Source organism: Plecotus auritus (genome assembly GCF_963455305.1).
Source record: "Plecotus auritus genome assembly, chromosome: 5".
Taxonomy (NCBI): domain Eukaryota; kingdom Metazoa; phylum Chordata; class Mammalia; order Chiroptera; family Vespertilionidae; genus Plecotus; species Plecotus auritus.
Genome location: NC_137776.1, coordinates 156,280,110 through 156,302,446, shown reverse-complemented (window position 1 = coordinate 156,302,446; position 22,337 = coordinate 156,280,110). Strand labels below are relative to the sequence as shown.

General features: G+C 48.1%; 2 protein-coding genes across 17 annotated transcripts in view; one reads left to right on the top strand and one right to left on the bottom strand.

Moving 5' to 3' along the window:
- Positions 1 to 22,337, bottom strand: part of TMEM8B (transmembrane protein 8B) — a 48,969-nt gene that overhangs the window by 5,609 nt on the left and 21,023 nt on the right. For 6 of the 16 annotated variants that reach the window (XM_080667373.1, XM_080667375.1, XM_080667371.1 and 3 more), the window contains 3 exons: positions 21,724 to 21,870; positions 21,474 to 21,613; positions 20,320 to 21,228 (listed from right to left, as the gene is read on the bottom strand). The exons of 1 other annotated variant lie outside the window; for it this stretch is intronic. In XM_080667373.1, coding sequence (XP_080523499.1) covers positions 20,793 to 21,228; positions 21,474 to 21,613; positions 21,724 to 21,870 — 723 coding nt within the window. In that variant the 3' untranslated portion in view covers positions 20,320 to 20,792. Of the gene's footprint in view, positions 1 to 20,319; positions 21,229 to 21,473; positions 21,614 to 21,723; positions 21,921 to 22,337 lie in introns of those variants that run through there. 9 more of the 16 variants (XM_080667374.1, XM_080667378.1, XM_080667380.1 and 6 more) reach the window with 7 other exon arrangements.
- On the top strand, positions 11,048 to 19,472 carry LOC308249556 (uncharacterized protein). Its single transcript, XM_080671116.1, is given in 5 exon segments — positions 11,048 to 12,007; positions 13,603 to 13,648; positions 18,232 to 18,316; positions 18,319 to 18,363; positions 18,366 to 19,472. Coding segments are annotated over 5 exon segments (1,998 nt in total). The 5' UTR covers positions 11,048 to 11,171; the 3' UTR covers positions 19,352 to 19,472.

Sequence of the window (22,337 nt, the reverse complement as noted above, 5' to 3'; positions counted from 1 at the left end):
CCGGCTGCCGGCACTGGCTTCCTTCTGGCACCTGGGACCCGGGCTTCCCTCACAGCCCCGGTTTCATCCAGAAGGTCGTCCTGGATTAGACCTCCAGTCTAATTTGCATATTACAGTTTTATTATTATAGATTAGCTTGTTATTCTTCCATGAATGAAAATCTAGTCTTGTCCCTCTGATGGTATTAATCACACTTCTCTCGAAGTCTTCTGCTTACTTTATTGTTTCCTTCAATGTTATTTTCTCTTTGTTGGGTTGGTTCCCTCTTCTCTGGTGTTGTTTATTCTTATTGGCAGGTACGTCTTCTGACTTAAGATTCTCTATTGATCTGCCTGTGGATTCAGCTTCTATTTCTTATCTCCAGGAATTATAATGGAGGGGCTTGGTGGTTCCTCATTGCTGGAAGCCAATTCCAGCATGTCAGCAGGGCTGAATCATCTGGAGATGGCTGAGGGCATTTCCCCAAACCTGAAAAGGATGTATAAATGATTGCTTGCTGCTAGACAGCTGAGGGCATCTTAATCTACATGTTATTGCCTCCTACTGGCCAAACACCTGAACAGCCGGAGGTAGTTCCTCCAATCTGACAATGGATTCTGTGTACAAACTCTGGCCTTTGATGTGTATATCTACCTTGCCTTAGGGCAATTTGTGTTAATAAAAAGCAAGGGGTCCTGAGACAAGGGAGAACTTGGTTTCTTTAGCCAAGCTCCTCTGGCCCCCCAAATGCCTTCCAAAATTATGTTTCATCTCTGGACTCTTGATTAATTTACACACAGCGCCTTCTCCAGATTACTGAACCCTTTCAAGATGCTGGATTAAGACCCCCGGCACTTCATTCCTCCAGTGACTTCTATGAGTCTCTGGTTCCAGCATTAACAATGATGAACTCAGTCTGAGGGCAAACTACCTGAGCCTGCCCACTTGCTGCAAATTAGAGTCCCTAACCAGCCATCCTGATGGTTGCCTCTTCCTGCCCCCCTTGCCTCTGGACTGAGAATACCTCCAAAACCATTCCCCTTGCGGCAGTAATTCCTTTTTTATTTTGTTTCGCTGTGGTTTCCTCCAACAACCCAATCTCATTTGCTTAACCACTTTTTCATTAATACCTCTTTCAGGGTGGCACTTTCTCTGGTTTTAAGTGCTATTAAGAGTGTATTTTCATTTAAACTTATACAAGTTCCATCTTCTACAACTTTTCAGGAAGATCTCCAAACAACAGTTGAGCCTCCAAACTAGGCTGGTGCCAAGGACTCAAGACTTTACTTTCTGGACTGAAGTTGGGACACAGTTTTCTGACTTTAAATTTATTGACATGAAAATCCATCCACATTCATTAAAGTGAAAGTATATTTGAGGGTTTACTTTACCCTCATTGAAAATGACATAAAGATCATTATAAATCTTAGAAAAAGGACATATCAGTGAATAGACTGCTGGATTCTGAGAGAATAGATTCTTTTTAACACAGATATGGTCTCTTTTCTCCAAGCCTCCCAGTAGTGAAAAACTAGTAGAGCCCAAGGTGGCAGGATAGACAGCCACATAACTGGGGCACACAAATTTTATGTCTACCAGATTCCTAGATCTATCAGCCTGCTACCAGAGTGACCTGTCGGGGCCTGAGCCCTAGAATTCAGGGCTTCACATCTGTTCAACCACTCCCACCCCATCCCCAAAGGTCATGAAAGAATGGCCTGATGCCAGGTGGAACCCAGGAGCTGAAGCCCATCAGCTCACCCCCAAATCAACCCTGCACATTATGACAAGAAATAAAACATCATGAAGAAGAAGTGTTTATCCCAAAAATGCCAGGAAAGTTCAACATTAGGAAAAATATATATTAACTTCATTAACATATTAGAGAGAGAAGAGCTATATGATCCAGATATAGTAAAAGACCTGGATTCATGGAGAGATGAATAATGTTTCTAGATAAGAAAACTTAATTTTATAAAGATGTCAGTTATGCCCCCAAACTTGTCAATAAATTAAAAACAAAATCCCAGAAGAATTTTTATGAAGTTTTACAAGCTGATGGAAAATTTTATCTGAAAAAGAGAATGTGCAAGGATAGCCAAAATATTATTGGAAAAGACCAGTATGAGGGAATTTGCCTTAGCAGCTATCAAAACACTATAAATATACAATAATTTAAAAAGTGTGGTATGAGGACAATAAGAGACAATAAAATTTCTTTAGAACATAACAATGAAAGAGACTCATAAATATATGAGAAATTAGCATATGATAAAGACAGCATTTTCAAATTAGTGAGAAAAGAATTCCTTTACAATAAACTCTGTTGTGGCAAGTAAATAAACTTACCTACTTCATTCATTAAATGCAGATAAAATAAGAGTAAAAATTTAAAACAAAACTCTAAAAGTCTTAGAGGAAAATATAGAAAGGAAAATGTATTTAAAACCTTAGAAATATGAAGGAAGACATAGAAGAAAAAAATTTGACTACCCAAAATAATTAAACTTTTATGCAATAAAAGATACCATAAGCCAGTGGTCAGTAAACTCATTAGTCAACAAAGCCAAATATCAACAGATTGAAATTTCTTTTGAGAGCCAAATTTTTTAAACTTAAACTTCTTCTAACGCCACTTCTTCAAAATAGACTCGCCCAGGCTGTGGTATTTTGTGGAAGAGCCACACTCAAGGGGCCAAAGAGCCACATGTGGCTCGCGAGCCGCAGTTTGCCGACCACAGCCATAAGCAAACAAAAAAGATAAGTGACAAAATGTTTGCCACTATGTAATAGACAAAGGAAGACTATAAAGAACATATAAAGCACTCTTAGAAATCAATATTTTTTCAAAATTAGAAAAATTGGCACAAAATATGGAGAGAAAATTTTAAAAGGAAAATTTTAAATAGCAGAATTTGACATGAAATTTTGTTTAACATGCTTAGTCATCAGAGAAATGCAAAATAAAACAACAAGATGTCCTTTTTTTATCAATCATAATGCAAAAAGTAAAAGGCTGATAACATCCAGCCCCAGTCAGGGTATGAATAAATGGGTACTGTTGTATATTTAGTGAAGATTTTAATTGATAGCTTCCCTGAGGGCAAGTTGGTTGCATCTTCAAAAATGTAAATAATCATATTTCTTATCCAATATTTCCTTATCAAGATATATATTCCAGATAAATATAGGGTGGGGCAAAAGTATGTTTACAGTTTATTCATATGGAAAACAATACCATCTGTATATATAATCTATCTATATATATAAAGAGGTAATATGCTAATTGGTCCTAATGGTGTCACAGTCACGACCGCTAAGGAGGAGGCTGCCTGCGTGTGTGCAGTGGGGCGTTGCTCCCGGAGACGGGGTGGAAGTGGGGAGGCACCCAGAGGAGGCCCATGCCCAGGAGGGCGGGGGTGAGAGCCCGTAGTGCCCCCCTCACCAGTCCTTCGCCCCCCACCGCTCGCACTCAGAGCGCCCCGCCACTCACCTGCCTGGGGAAGAAGCACAGCACAGCAGGCGGGAGGTTTCCACACTCTCCTCCGGCGCCATGACAGAGTGGAACCACTGCGTTGCTCTGGAGACAGGGCAGAAGCGGGGAGGCACTAGAGAAGGCGGGACCAGCCCGAGGTGACTCGAGGGACTGAGGGTGGGGCTTGAAGTGGCCAGAGAAGGCCAGAGGGGTCAGGGGGCTGGGCCAAGCACGCTGGAGCTCTGCGTGGAAAGGGTAGGGTGTCAAGACAGGGCGGCGGGTGGGTGCGTGGGCCACTCGATTTCACGTGCTGGGCTTCTAGTATATATATAAAAGGCTAATATGCTAAGTGTCCAACCGTCCAAAAAATTGCTATGATGCGCACTGACCACAAGGGGGAAGATGCTCAATGCAGGAGCTGCCGTGACGTGCACTGGCCATTTATAGAGAAACGGCACTGCAGACCTGGTGCCCCCAAAGCAACACTCAGCTTCCCCCAAGTGGGACACAGGCCCCACCACCACCCTAGAGAGACATCCTACCAAATCACAGCCAATGCTGCCGAGACCCCATGGTGCAAAATGCGGCCAATAACCCAGCCCAGCCCAGCCCAGAAACAGTGGCTGTGGGCGCCGGGTAATGATGTCATGTAGCAATGCCCAGCTTCCTCTCCCTAGCAACTAGCCTCCTTGGAGTTTCTTCAGCCCAGGAACACGACTTGCTTTATAGCCAGGTGGAAACACTTTACACTTTAACCAAATGTCTGTGAAGCATTTTCCCATGCCTCATCTCATTTGAACCTCACAGAAGTCCTGGAATAGGTAGATAGGAGACTCGATGGAATCCTATTTTCTCTTCATTAGCCAGAAAACAGAGATTTAGAAAGCTTAGAAACTTGACCTGACTGAAAAGAAGAAATGGTGGACCTTGAAAATGACTTCAGGTTTTCTCACTGTGCAGAATATAGTCAAATACTGCTGCAGTTAAATATTTTACCCTTTGTTCTCCCTGAGTGATCTACAATAATAATCTGCTTTGTGTTGATATTTCCAGCCAGTTCTAAACCAGTGCTGTGTTGCTGACAATTACTTGAAAGAGAAGTTGGGGTGCTTCACTGGGCTGGAAAAAGTTGAGCTAAATCAGAAAGCAGGTCTAATTAAGCAAGTTTATTCTCTATATATAAAAGGCTAAGTTGACTCACGCATGCACAATACATATAAAGCTCTTGCTGGCACCAACTGCACACGTGTGTTTCAATCTATCATTGTTGATCATGAATTTGGTTGACACTTCTATTATAGAGAAAGGGCAAATAGTGATATTAAAGTATTTCTTCTAATTAATTTCCTTTAAATGTGCATGAATTCATGCACCAGGCCACTAGTAATTAATATACTCATAACTGTAAACCTCCTTTTGCCCCACCCTGTATAACATTTGTGAAATGAAAATGTATGACAATAGCCCAGAAGAGGGGAAATGGAGGTGCACTGTCAAAAGGTTTATACACTATAGGTGAAGTGGTATAATATTAATTAATAATAGGAAGAAACAGCAAGACAGAAGATTTAACCCCTACCATATCCATAATCATCTTAAATGTACACTATCTAAACATCCTACTAAAGGCATAGATTGTCAGATTTAGTTTTTAAAGACCCAACTGTATATTAATAGTATATCAAATTAGATGTTAAAGAAAAAAATACTAACAGGGATAAAGAGGGTCATTTGAAAAAGACAAAAGGATCAATTCATCAAGAGAACTTAGCAATCCTAAAAGTTTATGCATCTAATAACAGAGCATTAAAATACATGAAGCTGCCCGGCCGGCATGGCTCAGTGGTTGAGCATTGACCTATGATCCAGGAGATAACGTTTCAACTCCCGGTCAGAGCATATGCCCCATTTGTGGGCTCAATTCCCAGTGTGGGGCATGCAAGTGGCAGCCTATCAATGATTCCCTCTTATCATTGATGTTTCTATCTCTCTCTCCTTCTCCCTTCCTCTCTGAAATCAATTTTTAAAGTATACCTGAAGCCCTAACCAGTTTGATTCAGTGAATAGAGCGTCGGCCTGCGGACTGAAGGGTCCCAGGTTCAATTCCAGTCAAGGGCATGTACCTTGGCTGCGGACACATCCCCAGTAGGGGGTGTGCAAGAGGCAGCTGATCAATGTTTCCCTCTCATCGATGTTTCTAACTCTCTATCCCTCTCCCTTCCTCTCTGTAAAAAATCAATAAAATATATTTTAAAAATACATAAAGCATTTGGGTGGTGGGCACATGGTGTAAATATATTTTTACCGATTTCAGAGAGGAATGTGCTCTGACCAGGAATCAAACCGTGACTTCCTGGTTCATAGGTTGACACTCAACCACTGAGCCACGCCAGTTGGGCATGATACACAACTTTTTCAAATGCACGGAGAATATTTATCATGCAGCAGGACAGCCCACCAGTATTTCTCACCCCCTCCAACTCTGACTTGCAGAGGCTAAATTTATGGTCAGTATGGCTGAGAGATTGGGGGCTCCCTTCCTCCTCCCAACCCCCTCTCATAGGGTAGAAGCTCTGCCCCAGGTGTAGCATCCAGAGAACATCTGGGTCCTGATCTCACTCACCCTGCTTGTAAAGCATTGGGAGAGGCAAGTTGAATAAACAATGAAATAAAAATCCAACAACAGTAACAAAACCCAAAATAAAATGACCCTATTTGGTTAAAAGGCCCATAGTCTGCAGAAGCATGGACCCTGAGAACTAGAAGGAACCTCAGGAGGAACTGTATGGATGACTGTTTTAATATTTTATTGATTTTTTACAGAGATAGAGAGTGATAGAGAGTTAGAAACATTGATGAGAGAGAAACATTGATCAGTTGCCTCCTGCATACCCCCTACTGGAGATGTGCCCGCAACCAGGGCACATGCCCCTGACCGGAATTGAACCTGGGACCCTTCAGTCTGCAGGCCGATGCTTTATCCACTGAGCCAAACCAGTTAGGGCATAGATGACTGTTTTGAGAGCAGGGAGGAGGGGCCAGGTGGAGGTGAGAGGCATCCAGTCATCAACTGACCTGAGCAGGCCCACCTTGCGCTGATAGAGGAATATATGATTCAAGGGAGGACAAAGCAGTGTCCTAGAGCAAACCCAGGGCCACGCTCTGTCTCACTAGATGATGCTGAGCTAACTCCTTCACCTCTCTAGGGAGGTTTTCCTGTCTGTACAATGGGGATTGGTCAAGAGTTTGTAGGACTTTCTTGCTCTGATCGTCTAAAATGTTGTCTCTCTTTGTCCAGTTCCCTCCTCTATTACTCTTTTTCCAGATTTTGCATTTTCTTAAGATCCCTATGACAGTTGAGCCAAGACCTCTAACTCTCCTGGAATGCAACTCTATCATTTGTTCACCCATTCGCTCATTCAGTATTCAATTTACTCATTGAGAATTGCTTATGCATTCATTTAACCATATTCTTTTAAAAAAAAAATATATATATATATATATATATATATATATATATATATATATATATTATTGATTTTTTACAGAGAGCAAGGGAGGGGAATAGACAGTTAGAAACATCGATGAGAGTGAAACATCGATCAGCTGCCTCCTGCACACCCCCTACTGGGGATGTGCCCGCAACCAAGGTACATGCCCTTGACCGGAATCAAACCCGGGACCCTTCAGTCCACAGGCCGATGCTCCAACAACTGAGCCAACCTGGTTAGGGCACTTATGCATTCATTTAATTATTCATCTATCATTCATTTATTCATTCCATAAATGTTCCTCAGCTAGCACTGTCTAGGGACTGACCTGCAAGGGTGGATCCCTGGCCCTGAGCCACTTCCTCCAACTTTTTCACACCAATTAAGGTTTCTAAATAGACTCTGCGTAATTAGGTCTTTGGGACATCATCCCTGAAGCACCCCAAAGTTTCTAAGTTGGGCACATTTCCCCTCTCCCTCTAAATTGCCTTGGGGATTGTGCAGTCCCTTGGCGCACAGGGAGCTTTGAAAGGCGCCTCTCATTTTGCCTGCTCCCCAGGAGGCTGTCATACAGGATGGAGCAGGTAGCTGTCCAGATCAGGGAGTCCCTGGCTGCCCACAGTAAACTATTGGGGACCCCATTCAGTCTCAAGCCTAACAGAATTTCCTAATCCTACCAAACCTGACACACTTCAGAGAACCCCACTGAAGTCTAAGCACTTGGTCTAATTCCACCAAATTCTAAAAGTTCCACTTAATTTTATCAAGTTGCAAACTCTTCACTGAATTCTACGGAAGTCTAGGCGTGGTTTCTCCATTTGGAAAGCTGGATCAGCATGAAACCCCATGTCCTCCCACCAGGGTTTGGGCCTGTTATTTAACCTGTGTTTCTCCAGCTCCAGCCACAGAAGTTCCCTGGTCTCACACCCTCTGAAACATCTCTCAAGGAGGCCACAAGATGCATCTGGAAGAGCCTGAAAGTAAGTGAAAAAATGGGGATGTGGGGCAGTGGAAGGGGTCTAGGCTGGGAGTCAGGATCCCAGGGAATTACTGGAGCCTTGGCTTCCCCCTCGAACCCACTTGTTGGGCAAGCCCCTTCTCCTCTCTGGGCCTCCATATCCCCATGGATAACAAGGGGCTGGCCTTGCTGGTCTGTAAGAGCCCTCCCAGTTCTGAGGTGTCATCTATGCTAGGAACAGCTCATATTTGGCAGTCTGCTCATTCCCAATTTGTCTTAGCCCCAGGAAGTCACAAGACAGGAAGAAGTTGGCTGAGGCCAGGCTGGGAGCTTCAAGTTGGCCTTCAGAACCTGGGTGAGAAGAGGGCAGTGGCATCCCTGTGGGCTGGCAAGGACAGGCAACAGGCAGGAAAGGTGAGCACCATCCTAGAGGTGCAGACGCAGGGCTGTGGGGCACAAAGGAGAGAAGCTCAGGGTGGCCGGGAGAGGATAAAGGCTCCCCAGGGAGGTGGCATTTGAACCGATTTTTGTAGCCAGGAGAGAAGTAAAGGCAGGCCACTGTGGGCTCTGCAGACAAAGCCCCTATCCTGCTTTGGGAACCAGAGCTCCTCAGCCACATCCTTTCTGATCCTCTTCCCAAAGGGCCCATGCCCCAGCAAGGGCAGGTAGGGCAGGGAGGCACAGGTCCTCAGCACTCACTGGAAGGCAGACAAGACACTCAGCTGGTTTGGTGCCTTTGTCCCTGTTGAGGTTCCTTTGTCCTCTGGGTTCATCCCAGGCAGAGTCTGCTCCCCACCCTCAGGGCTGTTCCTTCTCTAGTGACATATCCATGGCCGGGCTGGTCTCCACAAACCTCCTCCCAGAGAGAAGCAGGCCTGCCAGTCCTCTGACACCCTGGCCACAGGTCCAAGGGTCTGCATGATTGGTTCCGAGTGTGTGTGTGTGTGTGTGTGTGTGTGTGTGTGTGTGTAAGAGAGAGCAAGAGTGAATGCCTCTACATATGTACATACTCTCATGGGAATGACTGTTCTTATACACACATGAGCCTATGTGTGCATGTAAACTCCTAGGCACATATGTGTGTACCTGGGTGTCAAACAGGTGTTTGTGCATACAGATATAGGTGGGTGCATACGTGATGACCCTATGTGAGTATTTTCCAGCAGGTAGCCAATGGCTGCAGACATTTGCTAGTATTTAGGGGATAAACTATAGTATGTGGAGCCATATAAAGAGGAGGCTGTGGCCTGACCTAGTCACAGGGGCTGCAGGAAAGCACACCACCACCTCTGTACCTCACTCCAGCCCTGGCACAGTGCCTGCCGCTATTGACACTCAGCTACATGGGGTGCCTCTCCAGGAACCCAGCCTCAGAGTTTCCCAGCTGAGTCTTGGAGGAAGCTCAAAGCTCATCCTCCTCTGACCCCACAATGTCTCTATACATAATCAGGCTGAGGCAAGACCTTCTATCTGAAGTCCAGAGCTAGGTCAGAGCTCTCCTTACTGCATAAGTGGCCTTTTATCCCCTGAAGTAGGGTCCAGAGCTCTGGACCCTGCGTAAAAATATGTCTGTGGGAGTAATGGGCTTCCTGTCACTGGAGGCATGCAAACAGAAGCAGGATGAGGCGAGGCATGGAGATTGGAGAAGCTTTCTACCTGGGAATGGTTTGGATTCAGTGACCTGTGTCCTCAGTTGTTTCCTAATGCCTAGCATGATGTCTGTACATAGTAGGAACTCAATCACTTCTTGATTCTAGAAAGAATAAACACAGGAGGACTAAAAGAAACAAATCGTCTTATGCAAGGGAATCACTGACAGGAATTGGTGCTTAATCCAGACCCAGGCTTGGGCAGTATGTCCGTGGGCTTATTGACACCATGCCAAATACCTGAAACACTAAGGAAAGACTGAATCACGCTCCTCAGCTAGTGAGAATATTGTAGGGGGACATCAGAGAAGGGCATCCATCTAGTGCAACGAAAGAACCACCATCATTTGGGGCTTGACAGAAGCAAACATGCGCCCTGAGCATGGTGTAGCTGTCAGGGACCACTTTGTGACCTCAGTTTCCCCACCTGCACAATGGGAGCTTTGACAAGGTGACCTCTCGGGGTACTTTCCATGTGGATGCCCTAGAATTCATGAGGTCAAAGCACCTCGGGCTCAGGCCCAGAGAAAATAGGTTTGGGGCTGAGCTAAGAGGTCCATCAAATTTTAGCTCAAAAGGCCATGATAAAAGCAGATTCTGAAGGTCAATTTACACACAGTAGTGATGAAGCAGGTCCTGTGGGCGGGGGGGAGACGGGGGAGGAAAGCAGGTGGACCAGCCCACTGAGCTCAGAGGCCAGCAGCCCCTCCAGTGCAAGGCACAACGTATGCTTCATGCATGGAGACGAGAGCTGACCTAAAGAGACAAGTCAGATTTCTGCAGGCTGAGGGATAGAGGAGGACATTCCAGTAGTGGGAACAGTGTAAAGCAGCAGCTCAGAGGCTTCCTCAAATCAGGAGGACCCTCAGGGACAAGCTAGCCGATTGATTCTCAAAGTGTGGTGCCTTGTCCAACAGCAGCAGCATCACCCAGATCTACTGAGTCAGAAACTCTGGGAAGGAGCCCAGCAATGTGTTTTAACAAACTTGCCAGGTGATTCTGGGGCATGTGAGGATCTCTGGTCCAGCTCATTGAATATTTAGCTATAGTAGGTTGATGGATGCTCCGTAAAAGGAAGATCCATGGTCAAATAAATTTAAGCATTACATATTCTACACTGCTTTTGGAAAGTCACAGATCACACTGGCATAGTAAAGGCTCTGAGAAGTCCTGTAGTAGAGCTTTATTTACCTTTGATTAATCCAATGTTGTCTCCACATGCTGGTTTGGTGCCTTTGTCCCTGTTCTGAGGTTCCTTTGTCCTCTGGGTTCATCCCAGGCAGAGTTTGCTCCCCACCCTCCTACACGCTCTTGATTTTTCAGTTTGCCTACTAATATTTCCATTCACACTCAGTGAAATGCTGATTTAAATCATTTTTCCCATTGATAAATTGCAGGCTAGAAGTACAGGGATTGCCCCAAGTCACAGAGAGAGTGTGTGTCAGAGCAATAGGCCTCATCCCAAAAGAGGCTCTGTGGGCTCCCCACCATCCTACACCCTCTTTCTCTCCACTGCAGCTGTGGAGCTGGCCAATAGGACGGAGGTCTCTGAGTTCGTTCTGAAAGGATTCTCTGGCTACCCATCCCTGGAGCGCTTGCTCTTCCCTCTGTGCTTGGCCATGTACCTGGTGACTCTGCTGGGGAACACGGCCATCGTAGCAGTGAGTGTGCTGGATGTCCACCTGCACACACCCATGTACTTTTTCCTGGGAAACCTCTCCATCCTGGACATCTGCTACACGTCCACCTTCGTGCCCCTGATGCTGGTCCACCTCCTGTCGGCCTGGAAGACCATCTCCTTTATTGGCTGCGCAATCCAGATGTGTCTGAGCCTATCCACAGGCTCCACAGAGTGCCTGCTGCTCGCCATCATGGCCTACGATCGCTACTTGGCCATTTGCCGGCCACTCAGGTACCCGGTGCTCATGAGCCAGCGGCTCTGCTTGTTGCTGGCAGGAGCCGCCTGGGTCCTCTGTCTCTTCAAGTCAGTGACTGAGACAGTCATCGCCATGAGGCTGCCCTTCTGTGGCCACCGCGTGGTCAGTCACTTCACCTGTGAGATCCTGGCAGTGCTGAAGCTGGCATGTGGTGACACGTCAATCAGCGAGGCCCTCCTGTTGGTGGGCGCCATTCTGCTGCTGCCCGTGCCCCTGGCATTTATCTGCCTGTCCTACACGCTTATCCTGGCCACCATCCTGAGGGTGCCCTCAGCTGCTGGGCGCCGCAAAGCCTTCTCCACCTGCTCGGCGCACCTGGCTGTGGTGCTGCTTTTCTATGGCACTGTCATCTTCATGTACATGAAGCCCAAGAGCAAGGAGGCCGGCATCTCTGATGAGGTCTTCACAGTCCTCTACGCCGTGGTCACGCCCATGCTGAACCCTGTCATCTACAGTCTGAGGAACAAGGAGGTGAAGGAGGCCGCCAGGAAGGTGTGGGGCAGGAGATGGTCCTCCAAGTGAGGGAGGGCCTGCAGGTCAGTAGGCGAGGCCTCATGTGCCTAAAGTGAGGATGGTGTGGGGCACAGGGCTGTGTTTCTGGAATCTTCATCCCATAAAGGCAGCACCAAGTCCCACCGATGTGCAGAGAATAGCTCACAGTCACCCTCTCTGCTCCTTCCCCAGTATTGCACTTGGCCAGCTCTCAGTATCACTCCCTGCATGTTTGCCAGCCTCCTGGCTGGCCTCAATTCCAGTCTTTATTTTTTTAAATATATTTTTATTGATTCCAGAGAAGGAGAGATAGAAACATCAATGATGAGAGAGAATCACCGATCGGCTGCCTCTTGCATGCTCCACACTGGGGATTGAGCCCGCAACCCGGGCATGTGCCCTGACTGGGAATTGAACCATGACCTCCTGGCTCATAGGTCGACGCTCAACCACTGAGCCACACCAGCCGGGCCACATTCCAGTCTTACTCCTCTTTCCAATCTCTCCTCCCAGGAGCAGCCAGAAGATCTTTTTTTTTTTTAATTGATTTTTTTACAGAGGAAGGGAGAGGGATAGAGAGCTAGAAACATCAATGAGAGAGAAACATTGATCAGCTGCCTCTTGCACACCTCCTACTGGGGATGTGCCCGCAACCAAGGTACATGCCCTTGACCGGAATCGAACCTGGGCTCTATTCACTGAGCCAAACCAGTTAGGGCCAGAAGATCTTTTTATAAAGCACATGTGATCATGTCACTCTCCTGATTGAAACCCCTAAATGGCTCCCCACTGCTGTCACGACGAAGTGCAACCTCTTCAGTGGGCATTCGAGGTCCTGACCAATCCCACAGCCCGTCGCCCACATTCTCACTCCCGACAGCCACACACACCAGCCTAGAGGGGCCTCAGTAATACCCAGCACTGCCCAGCTCGGTGCTCTTCTTGGTTCTTCCCACAAAGCAGCCCTGGCCCAGCACACAACTCCACATGTAAAAGGAGTGCCTAACCCTCAAGGTCCAGCACAAATGCCACCTCCTCCTGGAAGCCACCCCATTTTGCTCCTCCTGCTCTATTTTCAGTATTACTGTCAGAGCAGAGTGTGTCGAATTCCACTCTTTTCCAAAGCTCAACCCTGCTCTACCCCAGGCCTCTCATAGGTTTCCTCAATAAATAAATGATAGTGTCAATGTAGGGAAACTAATGGCAGAGCCTGGGGTTCTTCCCAAATCTGAGTAGAGCTGAGATGGAGTGCACAGATGACAGGCAAGGCCTAGAGCCCCTGGGAGATGACAGTAGAGGCAGCAATGAGGCCCAAGTCCAAGATTTTGAGACCTGCCCAGATGCCAGGACAACAGTCACCTGGAACAGCCCAGGGCCTGGATTCCCCCATCTTCCCTTAGTAGCAGCAGCTGCCAGTACCTCCCTGTGCAGCATCCAGGCCTCACCTGGCTTTGGGGAGGCTTGCTCTACTGCTCTTCATCCCATCCCCCTGACATCCTGCCATAGCTGACTCTTCCCGGTGCTCAGCCTCTCCCCAGCTTTCCTTGCTGAGAGCTCAGTGAACACAGAAGTGGGCCCAGATTCTCACAGCATCTCCACTCCCTGCCCGCTCTGGCCTCAGAGGCACCATCTCTATGACGGGAGAGCTGGTCTTGGCCTCCAAGCAGGTAAGCACAGCCCTTGCTTGAGTCCTCCGTTCCCCTCTGTCCCTCTTTCTGCTTCTGTTGGTCAGAACAGAGGCACCGAGGAGAGAAGCACCCCTCTCCCTGCACCTCAAACCTCTCAACCAAGCCAGAGTGAAGGCTGCCAGCCAAGACGTTCTGCTGGGCCTTCGATGCCACTAGAGGAGTTTGAACTTCATCCTGTGGGCACTGGGGGTTTTACATCACATTTACAGTTAGAAAGGCCACTGATTATATGCAATTCTCCACCCATGAAACTGGCAAAGAAATTTTAAAATGTCTATTGTTAATTAAGGTGCATTGAAGTAGGTAATATATACTGCTGGTGGGAATGGAAATAAACTGATATGAATTTCCTGCAGAGTAAGTTGGAGTATGAATCAAGAGACTTAAAAACTTCCAGACCCTTTGACCAATACCTCTACTTCTAGGAATAAGTCTAAGAAGATAATTACAGGCCCAAAGAATTGTATCCAAGAATATTAATCATGGGATTGTTTATAGTAACAAAAAATTGTAAGAATCTCAATGTCCAACCACAGAAGAATGTTTAAATAAATCCTGATGGAGTCCAAACCTATAAAATTTTACTAATCAATGTCACCCAAATAAATTCAATAAAATTTAAAAAAATAACTTTAAAAGAAAGAAACTAGGTGGTCACAATCTTCACCTGTATTCTTGATAAAAATTCCAAAAGCCAAATCATAGCATAATGGAAAATTTTGTGTCAGCTGCTACTTTACTTAAAACTGTATTTTAGTCCCTAAACTGTGTCAACTTATTTTTTATTGTGGGAAGGAAACAGAAAAGGAAAGAGAAGGGATTGAGAAGGGAGGGAGGAAAGAAACCCGTTGACCTCATGCACCTGACTAAATCCCAGACTTAATGGTCCCTCACAAGTGCTTGGGTTCTCATACCCCATGCAACAATTTGCTTTTCTTCAAATTCCATAAATCCAGGTCCTTACAACAACCCTGGAAGAAGACAGCCCATTTCATGGACCAGTATGCCCAGGTCCAGGGTAGGGGAGCCCTGGTCCCCAAGCCTCAGACCCAAAAGGGCAGGACTGCAATGAGACTCAGACTTCAGATTCTCTGTTCAGATTCTCTCTTGTGCCCGCCCCAACCCCCTCCCCGGGACAGCACACGGAACCTGGGGTCCTGAAGCCCCACAGCTGCCAAACCTGCATCTTGTGTAGTTGCAGAGTTTGAACTTTAAATTGGCCAGGGACTGCGAAGTCCCTGAAGGCAGGGAGCAGGCAAGTTGTCTATGTGGCAGGTCTCAGGAGGCTGGTCCCCGTGGGCCCGGCCCTGGCCCATCCCAACACAGTGTATCTGCTGGTAATGAACTCGGCAACTCCCAGCTCTGCTCTCGGGCCAGCTCACCTGGCAGCCCACTCCAGCTACCTGCATGCACTAATGCCACTGGGCCAACAGGTATAAGGTAAGGAGAATCCATAACATGCTGACTCCTCTCAATTTTTAAACATGTAAAAATCAGAATATTTGCTTGGGAAAGAGGACATAATACTAAGAATATCAGCTACCACTTATTGATCCCTTACCATGCGTCAGGCTCTGTGCTGAGAGCTTCGCATGCATCATCTCACTGATCCTCACAATAACCACACAAGGAAATACTGTTCTTATCTCTGCATTACAGGTAAGGAAGGTAGGGCTGAGGAAACTGATAGCGAGTGGGACCTGGGATTGGGGTCCTGGTCAGTCTGACTCCAAACCCCACACTCACCTGCTCTGCTATATAGCAAGGAGGTAGTGATGCAGGAATCTGAGATCCCGGCATGTAAGGGAAACTAGAAACCAAGTTTTCATCTTGCTGGGTCATTCACCTTTCTTATAAATTAAGTATGAAATGGTTTGTATTATCAGCTAATGAAATTGATATGATATTTACCTTGAAAAATAACCCTGCATCTGTTAGACTTCATTGATTGGAAGTTGATGGAAGGATGTGAGAAAATGTTTGGAGGTTACAGAGTACCAGAGACTGCCTATCAGACGTCCTCAAACTACAGCCCGCTGAGGACATTTATCTGGCCCGCCGGGTGCCTCTGCCTGTCCTGCTTAGCAGCCGACTCGTCCCGGGCCCGCAGTGCGCATAGGAATTTGTTCATAGTTTTTTTTTTTAACTATAGTCCGGCCCTCCAATGGTCTGAGGGACAGTGAACTGGCCCCCTGTTTAAAAAGTTTGAGGACCCCTGGCCTAAGTGAATGGTTCCATATCACAAAAGGAGTATTTAACCAAGGTCATAGAACAGAATCAGAAGAAAGAATCAAACCAAGTTCCCTCACTCCCAGTCCCAGTTCATGGCATAACCCTGTCTCTCAGGGGGGTGAATCTGGGGAGTGGAATTAGACAATTATCTCAGAGACACTCCTCTCTCTCTGTAAACCTGATTTTCCAGGGCATGACAGAGTGAGACATTGCTGATAGATGCAGTGTTTTCCTGTGTATTGTGAAAGTCATCATACCCAAATACTCAGCTATATTTCCGGATCTCCTCTTTCTGAGCATGTGGTAGGATTACACAGGGCCAGTGGATTGTGGGTGGATGTGAAACAGCATTTAACTGCTGGTGTGAGATGCTCTAGTGTGTTCTTCCCAAGCCATACCAACTGGTGATGCTCCCGATAGTGGAGCCTCCATCAGCCAGGATCTCTGAGGACGACGACATGGAACAGAGCCCCCTGAAAACCTACAATGGAGGCGTAGCATGAGAAATTCCCTTAATATTACCCTGATTCAGGATGGAGGAGGGGAAACCAGCGCAGGCTCTGGGGAGAGAGGGGGTCATGACAGACACTTCCTTAAAGGTCGAACATTTCCACTCTACAAGGTGTGTAAGCCTGATTTCTGGTCATCACTCCCAGAGGTGTCGAGCACAGCCCAACAGGTGCTTTATGGCTGAAGACAAATCCTTTGATCTGGAGCCTCAGTAACAACTTGCTAGTGCTGGGCAGCTCCCTGCACGTTTACATGCATTTTCCTCTGAGCTACACAGCATCCCCATTTTTCAAAAGGAAACTGAGTCTCAGAGAGGTCAAGTGACTTGATCAATATCACACAGCCAGTTAGTGCTGATGCTGGATGCAAAACTAAGTTTTTTGAATCGTGCCTTGATTATCTGTTCAGTGACTGCTCTTGGCAGTACTAGCTGTAGGACATGCTGAGAGGAAGGAGACAGAGTCCTGCTCACGAGTGCAGTAGGGGAGACAGGTACAGAGCACACCATACATGAACAGAGGGATGGCGAAGGGCTAAAAGCATCAGAAGAGAGCAGGTGACTGCAGGGAGCAGGAGGGGGAAGAAAGGAGAGATTAAGCTGGGCTCAGGAATGAGCAGGAATGCCCCCACTGGAGAAGGGAGGGAGGGCATGCCTACAAAAGGAAAATTCTTAGGCAAAGATGTAGCACTGGGAAAAGACAAAGTCTGCTAAGTAGAGGGTGAGCCCTTTTGTGCCTACGAACAGTAGATGCAGTTAAGGAGGGAGAATGAGGGGGAAATCCATCCCTGAAGGGCAGACAGGGCTCCAGTGCTGTCACAGGACACTGGCCTTACAGTCAATCCCAGAGGGAAGGGGCTGGGGGTGCTTATATCTTCTGAATGAAAAGAGTCACACTCAGCTTCTATTTCTCCTTTAGACCCGAGGTCACCTGGGCCATAAGGCAGCTTTCCTGTTTAACAAGACTGCCTTGGGGACATTTCAGCTTCCTCCTGTGAATACCCGACACTGGCATTTCCCAAGGAGGTGGTGAGTCCCGCTCAGGACAGCAATGAAAGCACCTGGGCGAAGACTGCAGCCTCTGCCCAGTGCTCCCTTTATAAACTAGTCAGTGACTGACAATTCGGCGAGATGAGAGCCGGGTCTTCCCTCCTGTGTGACATCCATGCCAGTGCCGTCTATCCTAAAAAGCAATATGGAGGTCAAGGAGGAGCTACTTGGCTTTCATGACCAGGATTAAATCCTGTGACCAGTGGCTCTACTGAGATATGCTGTTCTTTTAAAAATCAACAGAGGATCTATGATTCCTTAAGAAGTGATGACCAGAAATCAGGCTTACGCACCCTGTAAGTGGAAATGTTCAACCCTTAAGACCCAAAAGGAACACTCGGTGAGCACCATCCATCACCGCCTGCCTTACAGAGCTCATCTCACCTAATCCAGGGAAGAGGGAAGCCCTCGTGATAGGTGTGGCATCTTTCTGTCCACTTATTTTTCTTTCTGCTATAGCCCCAGCACCTAAACAATACCTAGCAGAGTAGCATTCAAAAATATTCACCAGTGAATGAATCTGCAACTATGTGCATGCTTCAGCCATATGAAGTCATAACCTAGAGTTTCCTGTTAACAGTCAAGAACTCTAAATTCTAGAGGAGCTTATCAAACATGAATTCTACTCCATTGTCTCCTGAGCCCACCCTGGGGAGAACCACAGAAGAGCTGAAGGGACTAGAATGTATCTCATCTCCTCTGAGTTAAGTCAGAACTGCAGAGCCGAGAAGGCCAGCTCGCAGACCTTAAGTCTAAGTCTCTCAGTATACAGATGGTGAAACTAAATTCCAGAGGTGGGGCTGACCTGCCCCAGGGCAGGTATTCAGGTTGCCTGGCTCCGAGGCCAGCCAGAGCTTTTTCCAACACCTGTGTGGCCCAGATTTGAAAGGAGGGAAAATGACATGGGTGGGGCCAACGAGACAGCCGTGACAGAATATATCCTGCTGGGCCTACACGGCCACCATAACATAGAGATGGTCCTGTTTGTGCTCTGCCTAGGCATCTACTCCATGAACGTGCTGGGGAACGCCCTCCTCATCGGGCTGAACATGCTGGACCCCCACCTGCACAGCCCCATGTACTTCTTTCTCAGCAATCTCTCTCTCTTGGACATCTGTGGCACATCCTCCTTCGTGCCTTTCATGCTGGTCAACCTCCTAGAAGCCCAAAGGACCATCTCCTTCCCTGGTTGTGTCCTGCAGATGTACCTGACCCTGGCACTGGGCTCCACAGAGTGCGTGCTCTTGGCCGTGATGGCATATGATCGTTATGTGGCTATCTGCCAGCCGCTTAGGTACCCAGAACTCATGAGTGGGCAGACATGCGTGTGGATGGCAGTGCTGAGCTGGGGAACGGGCTTTGCCAACTCACTGCTGCAGTCCATTGTCACCTGGAGCCTCCCGTTCTGTGGCCACCATGTCATTAACCACTTCTTCTGTGAGATCTTGGCAGTGCTGAAACTGGCCTGTGGGGACATCTCTCTCAATGCACTGCTTCTAATGGTGGCCACAGCTGTCCTGTCACTGGCCCCGCTCCTGCTCATCTGCATGTCCTACATTTTCATCCTTAATGCCATCCTTAGGGTGCCCTCTGCTGCAGGCCGACGCAAAGCCTTCTCCACCTGCTCTGCCCACCTCACAGTGGTAGTGGTTTTCTATGGGACTATCTCCTTCATGTACTTCAAGCCCAAGGCCAAGGACCCTGACTTGGATAAGATTATTGCATTGTTCTATGGGGTCGTGACACCCTCATTGAACCCCATCATTTACAGCCTGAGAAATGCAGAGGTAAAAGCTGCTGCCACAGTTCTGCTGGGGAGAATCTGCTCTACAGGAAAATGCCCCGCTTTTCCTGTTCTCAACCTCTATCCGGCAGGAGAGTCTGGATTATAATATGGTGATAACTTCAAAATTTCAGTGGCTTAGGACCACAAAGATTTATTTCTCGCTCATGCTACAGGCCCATCAGAGGTTGGCTGGGGGAGGGGTCTGTTCTATCATCATCTTCACCCCTCTGGGACTCAGGGTAATAGAGCAACTACTGGAACATTGCTGGTCACCATGACAACAGGTAAAGAGAAAATGACAAGGCCTGCACTGACTCTTCAAGCTTCCACTCAGAAGTAGCATGCTACTTCCACTTACATTTTAAGTGGCTTCAGGGTGTGTCTGGGTAGCCAAGGTCTGTCTTTGCTCATGGCACAGAAGTGGGAGAGCCACAGGACTAAAAGGGGTTATACAGATAGGACCAGAAATCTGCTCCAGCATGGCCTACCTGCTCTGCTGACGGAGGGCCAGCTGGAATGATGGAAATCTCGGGGGTAGGTGCCGTATAGACTGAGGTGACCAGAAAGAACATGCTCCCAACACCTTTGCACTACATAAACCCTCGGGACTCAGCTGTGACTCTTGTGGAAAGAGAAGAAATTCCAAATTGACAAAATATGATCCTTCTGGCACTCAGGCAAAATGGGGCTCAAAACAGAAGTTACATTCTGGTGATAATTCCTTCCCATCTGAGCTTTGTACCTGCTAGTCCAATTTACTGGGACCTCAGCTTCCTCCCTTGTTAAGTGTGGGTACCACAAGGGAGATCTGTCTCACTGATTTAAATCATCTCCACACACACACACACACACACACACACACACACACACACACAGACTCACTCACTCACAACTCCCTATTCCCAGCTGTGCAGCCCGACACAATGGGACTAAAGCCTCAGACAGTAGCTCCAGCAGTTCATTCAGCTAGGCTCCCATCACTCATGCTGACCTCCTAGGGTCCCTCTTTTCCTCCCCTCCACTCCCCTCTCCTCCCCTCCCCACACATTTGGCCCCAGGAAAAAAGGCAGCACAGAACCAGCAAATACTTCATTGGAGACACACCAGACTCCACCTGCATTAACTCAAGATATCAGCCCTAGTCCCAGTCCCATCTGTCCCTGCATGTCCCCTCCCAGCACAGCTCAGCACAGACGCTGCTTCTGGGAAGGAGGCCTGAGGCCAGAGTTGCTGAGCTGCTGGAAGATCTGGAGACTCAGTTTCCCCAAAATGAAGTCCACTTCCTCAGAAATGATGCCATGTCCTGGGAGGGCTCTGTCTCCCCAGGAAGGAATCCATGTCCTCAGGAGGGCTCCATATCCCCGGGAGGGGCTCCACGCCCTAGGAGGGACTGCTAGTCCTGAGGGGCTCTGAGGCCCTGCACAGGCTATAGCCCCGAAAGACTCAATGGATGCAGGATGGCTCCAATCTTCAGGAAGTGTGCCAGGTCCCTGGAAGAGTTCCACGTCAAGGAAGACACCAAGTCCTCAAGAAACACAACTTGTCTCTCATCCCTGGGAAAGCTCCGCACTGCCTGGAAAAACCCAGGAAGGGCTCTTTGCGCCCTGGAAAGGGTTCATGTTCCAAGGGCCAGACTCAAAGCCCCTCTCAGCTGGTACAGATACTGCTGACAGGGGCCCCTCCTGGGCCCACAAGGCCCAGCTCTTCCTGCTCATTGATGCACAGCTGGTAACCGCAGCCCCGGGCCCGAGCTCCAGGTGGAACCCGGTGGTCAGTCTTGGCACGAGGGGGCAGCAAGAAGCCCACACTGCCAGCGATGAGCATATGCCAAATGCTGTGAATGTAGAAGTAGTTGTCTCGTGTCTCCACAAAAGCATAGAGTAGGATGGCACTGCCTGCAATAAGGCTGCCAGGGCACAGGTAGAAAAGCCAGCGGCGCCATGTGGGTGGGTAGCAGTGCCGACGGCGGACGCTGCGTACTGTCTGGGGGAGGCAGAGAAGTGGGGCTCAGGAATAGGAGGCCCTGGAACCCAAGCCAGAGCCGGTCACTCTCAGACTTCCCCTGAGCCATGGTTGTGACAGGAAGGTACCTAAGACTACGATGGGCACCATGAGCACAACAGTGATGGTGACAGGGTCTTAGCCCACCTTAAATTGGGGACCAGCTACCCAGGGCCCTGAACCCAAGTCCTGCTAGGATGCCCCACCCAAGCTCTCCCCACCCTTACCCAGGCTGTCGCCAAGATCCCCAGGGCGAAGAGACTGGGTCCAAGCAGGTTCCAGAGTCCATGCCTGTCAAGCTGCAGAGCCATGGACAGCAGCATAGCCCCCAGCAAATACAGCACCTAGAGAAAGAGGACTCTAGGGGCTGGGCCAGGATGGAGAGAGGCATTTGGCAATGTCCTCAGGGAGAGGTTGGGAATGAATTTCAAGTAGACTTTAGCTATGATTGTCCCCCAGGGCCCATTCTGGACTGACCTGCTTGACCACAGGCTGTAAACGAGCCATGGCAATGACAGTGACCCACACGGACATTAAGGAGCCCAGGAAATCACAAAACTGTAGCACATCGTAGTCCATGATGCAGAAAACCACAATGCCTGGCTGGTCACAGGCATGATAGAACTGGAGAAAGAAATGACAGGCGTTGAGAGAACTGGGGGAGAGGTCCAGGTCTACAAAACAGAAGAAAGAGGCCACAAGGGTGGTGATGTGCTGCTGCTGGAGAAGCAGAGGTCAGAGGTCAGATTTGGGAAATGCCCCACTCCCCACTCCTGAGAAAAATAGGGCAGGAAGGCCTGTTCTGCCTCATAAGCTGTATGTAACTGGCATCCCTGACCTTCAACTTCACCTTCCTAATCTTCCCGCTTCTGGAATGTGCTGTGGAGAACATCAGGCCAGGGAGGTCCAGGTCTTTCAAGCTGAGGCCAATCCTTTCCCATTTCCTCATGCTTGCTGCGGGTCTCATCTACAATCCTCATCCTCGACCCAAGCTCTGGGGCTAGACTCTGGCCAACCCAGACCTGGAGCCTCCCTAGCATATTAGCATGTCCCAGTCTCTCCTGATAGCTCAGACTGAGATTGGCTCACTA